This window comes from Abramis brama, assembly GCF_963993115.1.
Source record: "Abramis brama genome assembly, chromosome: 22".
Lineage (NCBI taxonomy): Eukaryota > Metazoa > Chordata > Actinopteri > Cypriniformes > Leuciscidae > Abramis > Abramis brama.
Window position 1 is genome coordinate 25,668,432 of NC_139984.1, and position 13,158 is coordinate 25,681,589.

The 13,158-nt window shown below is 38.0% G+C and overlaps 2 protein-coding genes across 2 annotated transcripts; both read left to right on the forward strand.

The window, feature by feature from the left end:
- The first annotated feature begins 4,310 nt into the window (after positions 1-4,310).
- LOC311073913 (tubulin alpha-1A chain-like) lies at positions 4,311-7,248 on the forward strand. Its single transcript, XM_084100030.1, has 4 exons — positions 4,311-4,450; positions 5,576-5,798; positions 5,887-6,035; positions 6,114-7,248. Exons 1-4 carry the CDS (start codon positions 4,448-4,450, stop codon positions 7,092-7,094), a joined length of 1,356 nt encoding a protein of 451 aa, XP_083956156.1. The 5' UTR covers positions 4,311-4,447; the 3' UTR covers positions 7,095-7,248.
- Positions 7,249-9,459: 2,211 nt separating this feature from the next.
- LOC311072875 (tubulin alpha chain-like) lies at positions 9,460-12,726 on the forward strand. The gene is made up of 4 exons (XM_084098202.1): positions 9,460-9,595; positions 10,905-11,127; positions 11,212-11,360; positions 11,467-12,726. Exons 1-4 carry the CDS (start codon positions 9,593-9,595, stop codon positions 12,442-12,444), a joined length of 1,353 nt encoding a protein of 450 aa, XP_083954328.1. The 5' UTR covers positions 9,460-9,592; the 3' UTR covers positions 12,445-12,726.
- The last annotated feature ends 432 nt before the right edge of the window (positions 12,727-13,158 follow it).

Here is a 13,158-nt window from a genome sequence, read left to right on the forward strand (position 1 = left end):
TGCATAAAAAAAAGAGAGGGAAGAGAGAGAAGAGGGAGAAAAAGGACATAGGCTAAAGTAAGAATTTTACATTTATCAATGACAAATCAATAAGAGGTTATGTGCATTGCAGAAGAATGGCAGCAGAAAAAATTTGCATGCAAATAACCATGGCGGAAGACAAACATCTGATGGCTCATAAAATATATTGATACTGGAAAACATAATCTTTTGGAGCTCACATGAAATATACTAGAGGAAATGTACCTTTATCCTCATAATATTGCATTTCATTGTGTTTATACTAACATAACTCTCAGTTTCAGTGTCTCCTAGACTGCTTGGCGAGAAGAGAATAGCTGAAAATATTTACGTTGGGCCACTTGTATTTAAGATAATATACATTTCATAATTTTCATAATTTATTGATTCTTCCTAATTATATAGCCTCCACTTATATCAGAAGGTTTTCTAGTTTTGTGGAATTTCACACACAGACCAGTCACTAGTCCGGTGGCTATAATTAACAGGCAACACAGCATTTATCATTTAACTTTTTCTCAGGGTTTTCTCAACATTGCGTCGAATCAACTCCTGATGAACACATTAACTATTATTAGAATTATCACTCTGTGAGTCATTTAACAATATTCTTATGTCTTTGGAAGGCTTTTGTCTTTCAAATACATTTTTTTTATTATTATTTTTAAATTATTTATTTAAATTTTACATTTAATTTTCTATGATTTACATAATTATACCTTTTCGAGTTTTATTATTAAACTCAAACCCCCTGGACTTCAATCACGAACCCTATAGGAAACACTAATGTAGCGTTTAATGAACTTCATAGTTGATAACAAAGACTGGGATATATTTTCTTTATCTATGTATTTTTTTTATCAATATGGTACAAGATTATTAAAAAATGTGTAATGTAATATACATACATACATACATACATACATACATACATACATAAAACATTAAGGTTTTTTTATGTTTTTGAAAGTATTCTCTTCATCTCACCAAGGCTGCATTTATTTGATCAAAAATACAGTAAAGAAAGTAATACTGTGAAATAGTATTACAATTTAAATGAACTGGTTTCTGTTGTAATATATTTTTAAAATGTAGGCTAATTTATTCCTGTGATCAAACTTTCATTATTCAGCATCATTACTTTTGACCAGTAGTGTGTATATGTACAGTATATTAGAGCCCGACCGATATATCGGCGGGCCGATATTATCGGCCGATATAAGGCATTTTCCTAACTATCGGTATCGGCATTTATAATGGCCGATAAATTAATATTTAAAAAAATGCAGCGATGCAGTGATTTATGTAAGGATGGCGCTGGCGCTGCTAATAAAGCACCTAAAAGCTGTCACAAAGAACTGGCAAAAGTGGCAAAAAAATAACGGCCGCGTCCGGTGTAGACACAGTGTTAAAGCTCATTCTGCTACGTTACAACATCAAGCAATATTCCAATAATTTATGTAATTATAACACTTTATATAGTGCCATTTTGCATTAAGAGTAGCCAGATGGACACGCGAGACGCAACACATTCAGAATTAATACACTTTTAGTAAACTACAGAACAGCACGAGCGGGAAGCGGCGGGCAGAGAACGCGTCCGAGAATGGACACTGCATTAGTGATATAAAACGCACACACACAGGTCTGTTAAATTAAGCAATACTTTTAAGGTAGTCTAATATTTTTCTGACTAACAAAATTACTGATACAGTAAAGGGTAGATTTAAATAAAGAAAAACGAAATTTAAATAAAGAAATTAAACGAAATTTAAATAAAGAAAAACGAAATTTAAATAAAGAAAAACGAAATTTAAAAAAAGAAATTTAACGAAATTTAAATAAAGAAAAACGAAATTTAAATAAAGAAAAACGAAATTTAAATAAAGAAAAAACGAAATTTAAATAAAGAAAAACTAAATTTAAATAAAGAAAAACGAAATTTAAATAAAGAAAAACGAAATTAAGTTAAATTAAAAACGAGATTAATTTAGATTGATAATAACGGGTAAAAAGGCTAATACATTTTGTTTCTATTATTCTATTTTCCACAATTATGTCAAAGCAACATAGCTTAATCCAAATAACAAGCTCAGACATGCACTTCGTCCATACAAACTCCGCTGTTCTGCGCTCTAGCCAGAGAACACTCCCGTTGCTGGAACACTTGCGCGTCGGTTCTATTTCCGCGTGGCTCGAGCCGCACCTGAGAGACGCGTGTCACACGCAGGCAGTGTGCAAACTCCAACCTGTTAACATGGGAGCCGAAATAAAAATGGCCATGCCACGCAGTCAGTGTGTCGCCGGCCTTATTCAAGCGCGAATGAGAACCGTTTCGCGGGGGATCCCAGATGTAAAAAAAAAAAAAAACGAATATTCGAATGTCAAATTTTCAAATCGAATACCAACCCACCGAACGAATATTCAAATATTCGGGTCCAGCCCTACTAGTTTCACGTTTAGTACATTTTGCTTACTACTTATTTAAAATAGTATAAAACTACTGTACATATGTAATTATAAACGTTTTCATTATGATATTATTAATTTTACTTTACTAAAAAGATCTGAGTTCTTCCTCCACTGGTAGATATTAGAGAAATTAAGATTAAAAATAGAAGATAAGGTTTTGTCAGTGACACTTTTGATATATTTATTGATACAAGTTATGTTTTAAATAATGTGACTAAATTAAAAGACAAAGTCGTTAGTGAAGATTATGCAACAGTATTTAGAATATAATATAATATAAAATGCAATGCAAACTAGTTTGGTTACAGCTCAAATTCTCATTCTATCATTTACCCTGCCTCCATTACATCTTTGTCACACAAGTGTTTGATCACCACATTTGAGTGATCATTGCAAACCGTTTATGTATTTATTCTGTTTATACTGTGTATTCTATATACAGTACCCATCAAAAGTTTGTACACACCAATTGGAAAGTGTGTCCAAACTTACTGTACTATAATACACATAAATAATATTGCTACTGTATTATAATATACACATAAATAATATCGGCCGATATATCGGTATCTGGCTTTTTTTTATCGGTATCGGCATCGGCGCCCAAAAATCCATATCGGTCGGGCTCTACAGTATATATATATATACTCTGTTGACAGCATGTGGTATTGGTGTAACTAAATAGGGCCAGATGGAAGAGTGAGTATTAAAAAGGATGGGCCATCCCCTCATTCCCTGCTCGGGCAGCTGCATCCTCCCCCTGTGTGCTGCTATTCAGATTCAGGGTCACGTGATCTACACATAATGGCCGTTAATGTAGGCTTGTGTGTTGGATACTAGTCAGTATCTAAGCAACTCCGTAATTCATCGCCTAGCAACGGCTGGAGGATGGGTGGAGGGCATGGGGGGTTGGGTGTCCTAGTCCCATCATGGCCTATATTCCTAACGTCTATGCTGGGTCATTTCATCCCATAGCTATTTATGACTCAACATTTTTAAGAAAATATTCAAATGCATTTGTATTCCTTTCTGAAGAGGAATAGTGAAGGAGATGCTGAGTAAAGGCTGCTGATTTTCATAAACTATAAACTATTATTTCTTGAGTTAGTGTGTGTTTGCTACATCCTAGAAATCCTTTATATTTTCACACAAAGCCTTACAACTTCCCTTTTCACCCCACGTTATCATATAGTAATTTCAGCCCATTTCTTCTTTTAATTTGCTAAATTGCACCTTGGATATGCTATATACAAAAGTCCCTATTTTAGTTCCTTTTCTAAGCACAATTTAAAGAATGGGAAAAGAATATGTGATAACTAAGTCCAAAATTTACCCCAGGCTAATCTCTTAAAAGGGGCAGAAGGTGTCAAAGAGAACAGATGGAGAATAGGTTGATCAAGTTACACAAAGTTGCTTGTACATAAAGGTTTACGTATATAAGGTGTTCGTCTAAAATTATTACTAATGTAATATGATACAAGTGTTTTAGAGTCATTAAAAGCATAATGGGAGGGGTAAGGGAGAACAACTAAACTTGATGCAAATTTTAAAATCATAATTTCACCTTTTTTTCTATCTAGCAGCTGAATACAGCAGCGTTCCTGATACTTGATTGTTGAATTGAAACAAAATCGTTGATTCCTGCACAATCATGTCTTGGATTAAAACGTTATTCAGTATTTTAGATGTGTATTGGGTGAGGTTCTGGGAGGTGTTTCACTAAGCCTAATCTTTCTGACAACCAATAGAAATTAGTCTAGCCTTCTGAACTTGGCAGAACTCATCGCGTCTGACCAATCAAATGTGAGAAACGTAGTCGCCAGGACAACACGTATATAAAGTGAGGTCAGTCCGTTATAACGTTATTATTCTTACATCGACCCCTCGTTGTCGAACTGTAAGATCTCTCCGTTGAGAATCTTTCTCGCCCGGCCAAGCAACACTTCCAGAAACAATGGTGAGCATAATTTCATATACTTCATATTGCTTATAATAGAAACAAATATTTTCATTCAACGTATTTACTGTGTATTATGCGTATAATATTTTGGTTATAAAATAGAATATGGAACAAGAAAATAACGTTACACCTCTATACGTATTCTGCAAAAAAGCGGTAGGATGATTTAGTAAATAATGTATTTTTTTTATTATTATTTTTTTATTAAGCTAATGTATGTATTTAAATGTGTGCATTTTACGTGTAGTCATTGATGCATTAATAACCTAAGAAAGATTGTGAAAAATAAGAAAGGTTTTATTAGGGGTGTGATGCACGCTAGAACGAGACAACAAAGAGAACAGAGCCGCATAAATGATCTGGGTGTAGCCGTCTCCTCCATACTGTCCGGTGTGGTGTCATTTTGAATCATGGACAAAAAAAGAGATGCAGCGCCTCCCAAAGGATATGGTCGTTGGTCAGTTATTTATTTGAATCATATGTCCTATTAAGAATATAATTAAAAAAGTTTATTAGAGTAGCGCGATTAAATTTAAAGTGATAGTTCACCCAAAAATGAAAATTATGTCATCATATACTCACCCTCAAGTTGTTCCAAACCTGGGTGTATGAATTTATTTTTTAACCAAACATTTGATGGGCCCCATTGACCTCCGAGTCAATGGGGTCCATCAACTGTTTGGTTATCGACACTCTTCAAAATATCTTCTTTTGTGTCGAGCAGAAGAAAGAAATTCATACAGGTTTGGAACATCTTGAGGGTGAGTAAATGATGACACAATTTTCATTTTTGGGTGAACTATGCCTTCAATTATTCTCAGAAATCGTATCACATTTCAGGGCTGTTGGTGAGGCTGTTAAATATTCATGGTGATGTAGGCAGCATCACTAATGCAGCTGATGGACATTACCAGTAAACCAGCAGTTGAGGGTGTAATGTGATCTCATGATATCTAACATGATATCTCACTGGGATACGACTGCACAGAAACAAGATATACAGGCTGTAGCCTTAGAAGTTTAGATGTGAGATGAAATAAATAAAGTTTCGCTTCACAAGAGAGTGATATTTACATGTTTTTTGTTTTAGTTAGATTTTAAACTTTGCACTTTCCTTCACAGCGTGAGTGCATCTCGATCCACGTTGGTCAAGCTGGAGTCCAGATTGGCAATGCCTGCTGGGAACTCTATTGTCTTGAGCATGGCATCCAGCCGGATGGACAGATGCCCAGTGATAAGACCATCGGAGGAGGCGATGACTCTTTCAACACCTTCTTCAGTGAGACTGGTGCTGGAAAGCACGTCCCCAGGGCTGTGTTTGTAGACCTGGAGCCCACTGTCATTGGTAAGAGGATGGGACTTCATTTTATCTGTGATATTGTGTGTCAGAGTACACAGTTTACTAAACATTTACTCATGACCTATCTATCCAGATGAGGTGCGCACTGGGACATACCGTCAGCTGTTCCACCCTGAGCAGCTCATCACAGGAAAGGAGGATGCAGCCAATAACTACGCTCGTGGTCACTACACTATTGGAAAAGAAATCATTGACCTGGTGCTGGACAGGATTCGCAAACTGGTAGGTAGTTGTAAATAAACAAACATAAAATTAATTATACATTATGTTGGGTTACTGACCAACAGGTTTACTTCTCAGGCTGACCAGTGCACAGGCCTCCAGGGTTTCCTGGTGTTCCACAGCTTTGGTGGTGGAACCGGTTCTGGCTTCACCTCTCTGTTGATGGAGCGTCTGTCTGTGGACTATGGCAAGAAGTCCAAGCTTGAGTTCTCCATCTACCCTGCTCCTCAGGTCTCCACCGCTGTGGTAGAGCCTTACAACGCCATCCTGACCACCCACACCACCCTAGAGCACTCTGACTGTGCCTTCATGGTAGACAATGAGGCCATTTATGATATCTGCCGTAGGAACCTCGACATTGAGCGTCCTACTTACACTAACCTCAACAGGCTCATTGGCCAGATTGTGTCCTCCATCACAGCCTCCCTCAGGTTTGATGGTGCCCTCAATGTCGATCTGACCGAGTTCCAGACCAACTTGGTGCCTTATCCTCGTATCCACTTCCCTCTGGCTACCTACGCCCCAGTGATCTCCGCAGAGAAGGCTTACCATGAGCAACTCTCTGTGTCTGAGATCACTAATGCTTGCTTCGAGCCAGCCAATCAGATGGTGAAATGTGACCCACGTCACGGCAAGTACATGGCTTGCTGCCTGCTGTACCGTGGTGACGTTGTGCCCAAAGATGTGAACGCTGCAATCGCCACCATCAAGACCAAGCGCACCATCCAGTTTGTGGACTGGTGTCCCACTGGTTTCAAGGTTGGCATCAACTACCAGCCTCCCACTGTGGTTCCAGGAGGTGATCTGGCTAAAGTGCAGAGGGCCGTGTGCATGCTGAGCAACACAACAGCTATTGCTGAGGCCTGGGCTCGTCTGGATCATAAGTTCGATCTGATGTACGCCAAGCGTGCCTTTGTGCACTGGTATGTGGGTGAGGGTATGGAGGAGGGCGAGTTCTCAGAGGCCAGAGAGGACATGGCTGCCCTGGAGAAAGATTACGAGGAGGTCGGTGTCGACTCCATCGAGGGTGAAGGAGAGGAAGAGGGCGAGGAGTATTAAAATTACAGAAAGAAGTGTGACATCTAGGAACCATGAAATGGAAACATTTAATGAAATGAAGATTAAATGAAAATTAAACCTCACAACCAATAAAAATATTGTTGTTACAGTTCTTTTGGACATCTGAAATAAACCTTCTTTAAAACTAATTAAAGGGTGTCTTGTGTTAAATTGTTGTGTATAATTATATAATGTATAACAGATATAGCAATGGTAGTGTTTTAAAGATCAACCAAACAGGTGAAGTGTAACTATTATTGAAATGTATAAAACGTTTTGAAAAAAAGTGGGAAAGCATGCTTAAGTTCAACCATTTTTCAACATGACATTTAATCATTTAATCTCCTGGCCTTAAATTTAGGTACGATAGAGTCTGGGTCTCAGTGCTAGTTTATGAATAAACCTTTTGTAAGCTTTATATTCTAATCTCTGAACACATCAGACACACTTTTGGCAGAATTCAAGAATAAACAAACCATTTCTCCTAACTTAAAAAAGTAACATCCATGGCTGCCAACTCACGCTTTTCGCACTTTTCATTATGCTCTCAGACATCCATTTTCCTACGCAGAGAAAAATAGCGAAGCAAAGAGGAAACTTACACCGACAGACAAGACAGAGCAGGTTACTTTTGATATTAAACAAATCCTCAGCTCTCAGATTCTGTCAATTTTATTACGAACTGCAAACAATAGGCCTAAATACCGTTTTGGCGCTTGTAAATGTGACATGACAGATCGCTGTAGCACCTCAGTTCAAGCGGCTCGTGAACTGATCATCTCTTACTAGTTAATAGTAAATAAACACGAATGAACAATAGGTATGTTAAAAGATACGGTACAACTTACCGAAATGTATGCCTCATACATACAGTAGGCTAATATCGATCAATCAGTGTTTTTCAACCTTGGAAAAAAGTCAATAAAACAGATGGAGAACAATATAGTTACAGTTACCTCAGGAAAGCCATTTAATGACCATAGCACATTAGTTGGCTAGAAAAATAGCTATAGAGAGGAGTATTTTGCAAAATATGTGCACTAGCCTATATTACATATTTATTATATTTTTACTTAGGCTATATCATTAAATATTATAACGTTGTTGTTATTATAATAAAAACGCATTATATTTCATTTGAGTTGTTATTTTTAACTTTTAATAATAATACCAGCTGACAGGGATCTCTGTATGTTAACAGCATTAGGTGATTTTTTTTCTTGAGAAAAAATAACATGTATCTACTGTAGCTAATAATTATCCAAATGAATTGATATTGAATCAAGATCGAAGTCAAATCACAAGAATTGAATTAATTGAATTGATACTGTGAAATTTGTGTCAAGCCATAATAACAGTAGCCCAGTCTATTGTACCATGTAAACATTAACATGTTGTCACTAAACATAATAAAAATCAGTTTAGTTACCAAATGTTTTGACAGCCACAATATTGTGATGCAAGGTTTTTTTTTACATCCCCCCCAATCCACCCCTTTCCATAATTCAAACTCTAAACTAAACTCAATAGTTGGCAGCCCTGCATAAACACATAGAGCAACATTAGCCTACACAATAACATTCTGAACATTGCTGCAGTAAATTACAATAATTTTAATGAAATACTTTTTTGACTTTGTAACTATTTTTATTCTTTACGATCCGGTTTTAAAACAAATCAGATCTCTTCTCTGCAGCAACATGTCCATGAGAACAATTCAGTCTGTGTAACTATGTGGGCAGTGCAGATATAACATTACATTTCATGCAAATGCCATCATTGTGTGGTATTCTGATGAATACATATACTTATCATAAAATGAAGGGGAAAAAAATGGGTGTAGGCTATTTTACTCATGAAAATTAAAACCATTATCCGAATTACTGAGACAGTTTACTCATGCCAAGTCTATGATTAATGATATAAACGCTGCCTTTTTTTCAATGGCAAATAATTATATATGCAAATAATAATCAATGCACTTATTGTCAAAGACTTGCTTAACTGGTAAGCTAATGAAAAATACATGCAAAATACAACAGCCATCTATGCCCATAATTATGTAGAGTGCTACACACCCTATTTTAAACAAAACAAAAACCAATCAAAGACAAAATAATGTAAATTTTCTTAATTTTCTTTAAAAGGTCCCTTTTATGACCAACATTCATCATTACACACCGGTTCGTACCGCCCTGGCTTTAACAGATTTTCTAAAACAAACGTTATTGTTCAATAGTTAGAATCAGCCAATGGGGTGTCATTGATTCTCAACCGAACCAATGGGAATGTGACAGGAAGCGAAACATCTCCTCGCGCTCGCTCCGCCTTGTGACGACCAACAGAAAAAGTATAAATTCCCACCCCGCATTTTCCGAACACTTCATTCTCTCACCAGACTCATAAAAGTCAACCTGTGAGAGCGTTAATAACAGAAAAAAACTACGGTTTTCTATCTCCTCTTTTTTTTTTTTAAAGCGAAATATTCATTTTTAAAAATGGTGAGTATAAAGCTGTTTTTAAATTGTGTAATTTATAAAAGAGGTATTGTTATTTATCATTAAGATTGGGTGTTTTTACGTCATCTGTGTAACGGTTCTTATAATACTGTGCATTTAAAATTATGGATTATTATTTTAACATTTAGGTGATATACTTTGGTTCTGATTTTTTTTAAAGCATCAAACATAACCTACGAAATAATATTGGTCTAATTTAGGTATTTGGACTCGTGGTTAATTAATTAATTAATTAATCATTATTATTATTGTTTTTTTGTTGTTGTTGTTTTTTAACATGTTTAACTGATTGAATGCTAAGGAAATCGGTTAAAATATATCTTGGATAGAAACATGACGTCCCTGAAGCTTGGTATAATTTGGCGCACAATTCAATAAAAAAAATTGCCTTTTTCTACCTTGAAATGACATATAAAAACGCAAATGTCATTATCAAGGTCGCTGTAAAGAGGTAAGAGGATTTACTGACGTGTAACGTTAAAGTGAAACATCCTCCTTTTGTTCTGATGATTCTGCACAGTCACTTCTTTAGCAGTGGGTACCGGCACAGGAAGTGAGTCAGGAGGACCACGTGCGTTCTAATGAAACTTGATGAACTCAGTGCTCTTGTGTCAAGAAGTTTAAGCCTTAATAAGTTCCTCATGGTTATGCTTAGTGGCCATCTGGTTCATGCGCATGATCAGCCTAAAACAGAGAGGTGTTTAACCCAATTTAGATTTGTCTAAGTTAAAATTGTATACAATATACAAGGCTTAAATGCCCTTCCATTACTAAAATTAACATTGTAGCTTGGTTTGAGTGCTGTTTTACATTGTGTGTGCTTTAAATTCCATTTTAAGTGTTTAATGAAACTCTTAAAATATGTTTTTGTACTTCTAATATACTTTAAAATTTGATGATGTAATTTTAAAGGAATGCAGGCTACACTATAATAAAACAAAGCCAACTCGCCCCCCTTCTTTGAAACAAGGGCTGGTCTGTTACATCAGCTGTTTGTGTGGTCAGGGGTTTGTGCAACTATAGCAGTTTCTGATTCACAGCGGAGGCATTTTCTATCAGTGCTTCTTCAATGCAATACTTAAAAAAAAAAAAAGGCTTGGGTATACAAACATTCCATTCCTGTATATGTTAACTTGCGCATCATCAAAGAGCCTTTTGTTTGTTTTACGATCTAGTAAAAGTGGTTTTAATTTGTGAAGATGCGCAATTGAATGGTTAAATCATTACTTGCAATTAAAGAATGTTGACTTAAGGTGTGTAATGTCTATAAATCTATCTATTCTCTTCACAGCGCGAGTGCATCTCCGTTCACGTTGGTCAAGCTGGAGTCCAGATTGGCAATGCCTGCTGGGAACTCTATTGTCTTGAGCATGGCATCCAGCCGGATGGACAGATGCCCAGTGATAAGACCATCGGAGGAGGCGATGACTCTTTCAACACCTTCTTCAGTGAGACTGGTGCTGGAAAGCACGTCCCCAGGGCTGTGTTTGTAGACCTGGAGCCCACTGTCATTGGTAAGAGGATGTATACATTTTTTATAATATTTTCTACCATTATGTTTAGTTCTCTAAATATTTACTCATGACTCGTCTGTCCAGATGAGGTGCGCACTGGGACATACCGTCAGCTGTTCCACCCTGAGCAGCTCATCACAGGAAAGGAGGATGCAGCCAATAACTACGCTCGTGGTCACTACACTATTGGCAAAGAGCTCATTGATCTTGTTTTGGACAGAATTCGCAAACTGGTGAGTCATTCAATTAACTTCAAAGGCATTGTAATTTAATTGTGTTGAATTATGTTTAATTAAAATAATACTTGAGTGCCTTTTTAACATGAATCATGTCTTTCAGTCTGACCAGTGCACAGGCCTCCAGGGTTTCCTGGTGTTCCACAGCTTTGGTGGTGGAACCGGTTCTGGCTTCACCTCTCTGTTGATGGAGCGTCTGTCTGTGGACTATGGCAAGAAGTCCAAGCTTGAGTTCTCCATCTACCCTGCTCCTCAGGTCTCCACCGCTGTGGTAGAGCCTTACAATGCCATCCTGACCACCCACACCACCCTAGAGCACTCTGACTGTGCCTTCATGGTAGACAATGAGGCCATTTATGATATCTGCCGTAGGAACCTCGACATTGAGCGTCCTACTTACACTAACCTCAACAGGCTGATCAGTCAAATCGTGTCCTCCATCACAGCCTCCCTCAGGTTTGATGGTGCCCTCAATGTCGATCTCACCGAGTTCCAGACCAACTTGGTGCCTTATCCTCGTATCCACTTCCCTCTGGCTACCTACGCCCCAGTGATCTCCGCAGAGAAGGCTTACCATGAGCAACTCTCTGTGTCTGAGATCACTAATGCTTGCTTCGAGCCAGCCAATCAGATGGTGAAATGTGACCCACGTCACGGCAAGTACATGGCTTGCTGCCTGCTGTACCGTGGTGACGTTGTGCCCAAAGATGTGAACGCTGCAATCGCCACCATCAAGACCAAGCGCTCCATCCAGTTTGTGGACTGGTGTCCCACTGGTTTCAAGGTTGGCATCAACTACCAGCCTCCCACTGTGGTTCCAGGAGGTGATCTGGCTAAAGTGCAGAGGGCCGTGTGCATGCTGAGCAACACAACAGCTATTGCTGAGGCCTGGGCTCGTCTGGATCATAAGTTCGATCTGATGTACGCCAAGCGTGCCTTTGTGCACTGGTATGTGGGTGAGGGTATGGAGGAGGGCGAGTTCTCAGAGGCCAGAGAGGACATGGCTGCCCTGGAGAAAGATTACGAGGAGGTCGGAGCTGAGAGTGTGGACGGAGAAGATGAGGAGGGAGAAGAATATTAGAAATGCTTTTCACTTCCGCTGCCTGTTCTGTTTCTTGTCCATTGTCATTTTTATGTTTCCTTTTTCTTCACTTTCCAGCTGTCAACTGGCTAAAAGGTCAATGTGACAAGCAGGGCGGGGTCAAGGGCCATGAGAGAACGGTGCGAGGCCGGTGGTGTGATTGATGATGAGCAACACCTGCGCGTTGTACCGTCTCATTCTCTCTCGACCCCGCCCTGCTTGTCACAGTCAATCTTGCATAATTATTATGCTCTTGAAAGAAATAAAAGGTTGTAATATTTACATGCTCTCCTGTTTTCATTCCTGTCTAATGACCCTTTATACCCATCTTGGGGATGCATCTTTGTTGCATTGATTTGATTTTAGGTAAATTTAACACCACAGGCTAAGTGAGTTGATTTCTATTAATACAACATCATACAGTTATTTTTTTAATAGTCATTTGTAATTTTGAGTGTAGTATGATCTTACTGCTTTGTTTTGAAGGCAGAGGGCAGTATTGCTGTACAAATGGCAGTTCTAATGTGTTGAACAGTGCAGTAGAGTAATTAAATGTGAATTGACCAATCTGTCTTGTAAGCTTTCTATTGCTTCTGCAAATGCTTAAGTGTTGACGACTTGCAACTTTATCAGAGTGAAATATTCTTTCATGTTCCTGAGTAAATGGTGTTAGAAGAGGCCTGTCAACCACCCTAATCTAAAATTGGGCCTGGC